This window comes from Pelophylax lessonae (genome assembly GCF_965119305.1).
Source record: "Pelophylax lessonae genome assembly, chromosome: 7".
NCBI lineage: Eukaryota > Metazoa > Chordata > Amphibia > Anura > Ranidae > Pelophylax > Pelophylax lessonae.
This window is the reverse complement of record NC_138774.1, coordinates 79,537,524-79,542,652: the sequence shown is the minus strand read 5'-3', so window position 1 is coordinate 79,542,652 and position 5,129 is coordinate 79,537,524. Positions and strand designations below refer to the sequence as shown.

At 45.1% G+C, this 5,129-nt stretch overlaps 1 protein-coding gene across 1 annotated transcript in view; it reads right to left on the bottom strand.

Annotated features, from left to right (window-relative positions):
- Nucleotides 1–2,013: 2,013 nt before the first annotated feature.
- ACP7 (acid phosphatase 7, tartrate resistant (putative)) overlaps nt 2,014–5,129 on the bottom strand; it is a 60,628-nt gene continuing 57,512 nt past the window's right edge. Inside the window, exons 13-14 of the mRNA XM_082262643.1 lie at nt 4,672–4,809; nt 2,014–2,239 (exon numbers count right to left, since the gene is read on the bottom strand). Of these exons, the coding sequence (XP_082118769.1) occupies nt 2,192–2,239; nt 4,672–4,809 (186 nt within the window). The 3' untranslated portion in view covers nt 2,014–2,191. The remainder of the gene's footprint in view (nt 2,240–4,671; nt 4,810–5,129) is intronic.

Below are 5,129 nucleotides of genomic sequence, written 5' to 3'. Positions count from 1 at the left end.
GTCCTTTGATCCGGACACTCCTTGAGCTACGAATACTGATCATTCTTTTGGAGGAAAAATAAAACTGTGAACCTGATCCCAACCAAGTGTACAAGTCCTACAGTGTGTTGATGATCTATGTAGCTTATCATGCTTTTAGTCTGAGATTACTCTCCACAATACAACGTATATATGATTTTAGTATGGTAATTATTGGCAGAGTCTCAGAATTCATGTGATCATTCCTGAGAGGTAGAAAGTAGAAGATGTTATTCTGGGGATGAATTACACACATTGATCTAGAACAGTGGTGATCGATTTTCTTGATATAGGGGGCCTCAAATATGACCCCAAACCTCACCAGAAGGCGGCACACAATATTCATTAAATATTAATTAAATGTAATGCTTTGATACGCTATAAGACTGTATACATGCAACAGGAGATGGTCAACAACTGCATACATTCTATAGATGTTTATGGAGCCTGGGGATATGAAGACAGTTATAGGCTGGAGACACATTGGGGATGATTACTAAAACTGGAAGCCAATCCGCTTCTAAGCTTTTTTTTTTGTTGTCAAAGCTTAATTAAACAAGCTGACATTAGAAGCTGATTGGCTACCATCACAGGTGCACCAGATTTTGCACTCTCCAGTTTAAGGCCCCTTTCACACAGGCGGACCGTTCAGATCCACCTGTCCGTTTTTTTGGCGGATCTGAACGGTCCCCCCATGCATCTCTATGGGGCATTGGATGTCAGCGGAGACATGTCCGCTGACATCCGATCCGTCAAATCTGGACGGATGGAAACCCTATTTTCCATCCATCCAGCGGAACGGATGGGATCGGATGAGAACGGACCGACGGTCTGTTCCCATCCGATTTCCCCCATAGAAATGCATGGGGAACTGACAGCTGTGTCTCCGCACACAGCGCAGAGACACAGCTGTCACCCTCCTGCTCAGCAGGGATCGGCGGCTCGATCCCCTGCTGAGAAAAACAGAATCCGTCTGACGGACAGATAGTGTGAAAGGGGCCTAAGCCTCGGTTCACACTTTTGTGATGCAGGAACTAACATGATTCCAGTGTGGGTTCCCGCATCGCATCTCCCTCGCAGCCAGTTCACACTGCCCTCTGCGAACCACTGCGGGTGTCAATACAAAGTTAATGACACCCCCGGATCAGTTTGCAGTACGAACTGTGAATTCAGACAGAAATCGGATCCATGGGTGTGAAAACCTATGCGGTCCAAATCCAGTGTGGGAAAAAAAGGTTCCTGCAGCATTTTCAAGTGAATGCAATGCGAGTTCAGTCATACAAACTCTATGGCTGAGTTCACATCGCACAGACATCGCATGTGATCTGCACAGCAATGCGGTGTGAATCACATGCGATGTCTGTGTTCGCCATAGTGTGAACCCAGGCTTAGTATATCAACCCCATCCTGTGAGACCCAAGATCACTGCTATTACAGCTCCGCTACTTTCACAACGGTATTTCCTGCAGCCATCTTAAAAATCATTTAGACCGGGTTCACACTCGCAGCAGGGGGTCTGGTGTGTCCCTGTTCTCCGTTTCAGGTGCGAATCAGGTCCGAATTTTTTACCTGAATTCGGACCTGGAACGGAGCCAAAAACACACAGGATCCATTTCCAGTGCGGATCGTAGCCGTCCCTGAAGCTGTGTAAACCAGCTCCATTGCGAGCCGGCCACACTCTGTCATGCGAATTGGATGCGAGGAAACTCACATCCAATTCATATCAGTGTGAACGCAGCCTTAAAGTAGAAGTGTGCGATTGGAAAATAACACACATACTGTACATACCCAAAGTGGATAACGTTAACATCAAATATATCTCTGATTGGCAGAAAGCGTAAGGCCAGTGTACTGTCCCTTGAAAGTAAATAAATGGCGATTATTGATACTTATGAAGCAATACCGGAAGTTCACAAAGAATGTAGTTCACAAAAATGAAATTCATATGTAGTAGAGTCCAACAGATGATTACACTAAGGCAGCGTCAGCCTAGCAATGAGTTCTGGAATCTTCCTGCCAAAGGACGTGCAACGAAACAATCTAGATAAGGTAAATACAGACTTCATATGGCAGGGTCCCCCAAGGGCCACAAGATGGACACCAGGGATCTGGAAGGCTGGATTTATATTTAGAACTTTGTGAGGTTTGCTATTATTCAGACATCTCTATTTTTCTAGCTCCTGTCTTTAATAAGCCATATATCATCCACGATCTCTCCATCCTAGGGGAAAACAGAAAGATTACATGCTTGCAGACATGCGCATTTAGGGCTTTAACTAAACTTCTACTTTGGGGCAAAATCTCTGCAATACATGCACATTCCTCCATGTTTAATCCCTTTTTTCATTCATTCCTTTTTCATTTAGTCTTTTCTGGACTAAAATTGCAAAACAGGTTTTTTTTTTTTCCATGGATATAATAAAACACTTCCAATAGTATAGTAAACAGAACAAAAAGGAGAAAACAAGTTCATTGTTCGGGTTTACAACAATTTTAAAGTGAAAAACGAATATTGCTCAAATGAAAGCTATAAAGACAGAGATACACAATCTGCCACTGATAATTTGTGGCAGACAGAGCAGACCCAGGAGCTCTTATAGTTATCACTGCCTAAAAGAGATGCATGGGATCCCCCCCCCCCCCATTTAATATTACTTAGGTGGATGCAGCATCGGTCCCCCGGCGCCTCTGCACTGAGAACCGAGTGATCAAACACCGCCGATCGCTCAGTTCTGACAGCTCCCCAAACAGAGAGCTGGTGACGGTCAGTCAGCAGCTCTGTGCTCTGCCCCCTCCTCACTCTTTGGAGCGTTGGGCTGTGGTGAGGCGGGGAGCAGCCAGTAGCTCGCTGAGAGGCTGAGCCTGGTGTCGATCCAGGCACCTGGCGGATCCCGACTCCGTGGTCGTGATTACAAGGTGCCTGGACTGACTGACTTCTGTGACGTCAGCAGACTTCAGCCCGCTCTCTACTGAAAACGGGTCACAGGAGTGCAGTCCTGTGATTCATAGGAGTAATGATCTGTGGATATCAGGTGTCTCAGGTACACACTAGATTGTTGCAGTTCAGTAAGGGTTCTTTCCCACGAACGATCTGATCATATCCGCATGTCAGTTTTTTAAGCGGACCTGATCGGATCCTCCATGCATCCCTATGGGGCAGCAGATGTCAGCGGAGACATCTCCGCTGACACCCGCTGCTATCTGATTCCGATCCTGTCTGTGAAATCCGGACGGATGGAAACCCTATTTTCCATTCGTCCAGCAGATCGGATGAGAACGGACAGGCGGTTCGTTCTCATCCGATTCCCCCATAGAGAACAGCAGGGACCTGACAGCTCTGTCTCCGCACACAGAGCAGAGACGGAGCTGTCATCCGCCTGCTCAGTGGGGATCGGCGGATCGATCCCCCGCTGAGCAGCACGAAGTCCGCCGGCGGAGGTGGACTGTGTGAAAGGGGCCTTACTTGGCACGAATAAAGCCACATTGAGCCCACATTCACATTAGTCTGATTTGACATGCGATTTGAGATGTAAAATCGGAGCCCATTGTCGGCAATGGCACCGTCTGAATCGGTGCCACCCCAACTTTGCAGCGCTGCACCAATTCCCAAAAGTAGTTTCTGCACTACTTTTGGCGACTTCGGGGGCGATTTCCATAGACATCTGTGCATGAACCCGCACAGATGTCTGTGAAATCACCTCTGAAGTCGGACTAAAAATGCCGGTTTGAAATTGTGCGAGTTCAAAATTTTCTCTTTTTTCTTTTTTTTTATCCAGCACTGATTAAATACCACCAAAAGAAAACTCTATTTGTGTGGAAAAAAGTGATAAAAATTTCATTTGTGTACAGCATTGCATGACCACGCAATTGTCATTCAAAGTGGGACAGCGCTGAAACCTGAGAATTGACCTGGGCTGCAAGGGGGGTAAAATTGCCCGGTATTGAAGTAATTAAGGGTATCTGATTCTATTATACAACTCAGCAAAAGTGCTATGAAGACATCATCCTTCAGTCTCAATGACACAGCTCCCCCAGTGGTCTTACTAGAAATGGCAGTGAACTGGATCATAAAAGGTAATGTAGGCTGCCAAACCAAGTAGGATTAGTTCATGCACCTTACACCTGTTGTCATTATCACTTCATCTAGGGCCCATAATGTGTTCTACAATGTACAAACACTGTACAAGCCACACACCAGATTTACAGACCCAATTTTTCTGGGGTCTCTAAATTCTCCAAAACACTAGAGGGTTCCACCACGAGACTCACGTTTCTGCTCTTTCGGGGAATCTCCTCCTCCCCACCCCAAGGTACAGAAGAATATTATTCTCAGTATTACCAATATTTCAAAATAAGCTTGAAATATAATGGTAAACTGTATAATATCAAATTGTTTATGCTTTAAGGGTATCTGATTATATTATACAGCTCAGCAAAAGTGCTATAAAGACATCATCCTTCAGTCTCAATGACACAGCTCCCCCTAGTGGTCTTACTAGAAAAAGGTAGAGCACCAGATCATAAAAGATAATGTAGGCTGCCAAGCAAGTAGAATTGGCTTCTGCACCTTACACTTCTTTAGTTGTCATTTAGTACTTCATCTAGAGCCCATAATGTGTTCTACAATGTACAAACACTAACACGTGCGTGTACCTGATCATCTGACACTTGTTGAATGTGTATGTGAGTCTTGTTGGCAATGTGGATCCGAGTATAGCCATAATCTTCAATCCTTACTGCACTCCACTCCCGATGTAGAGGAAAGAATGGATCCAGCCTCTCATTACAGCCCTAGGATGAAAAACGAAAACAAAATACAATGCAATAAAATGATCATGGTTTGTGGAGATTCTCTTGTATGCCTTAGAATTTTTTGACAGTTATCTTAAAACCAACCTTGTCCACCCAACCTTAAATACACTGTGCTAGAGGGGGGAGGGGGACTGGACTATAGGATTTGTAGTGTACATAGAACATCGCACATGATTGCAACTAACGCGCACCTCCGGCTTTAAACAAACAGTTGTGAGGGTGAATATGAGAGGTTCAAGAGCTCAAGGAGGACATTACAAGGAGGAAGAAAAACAGTAAAAATGGGCTACAGAGCTTCT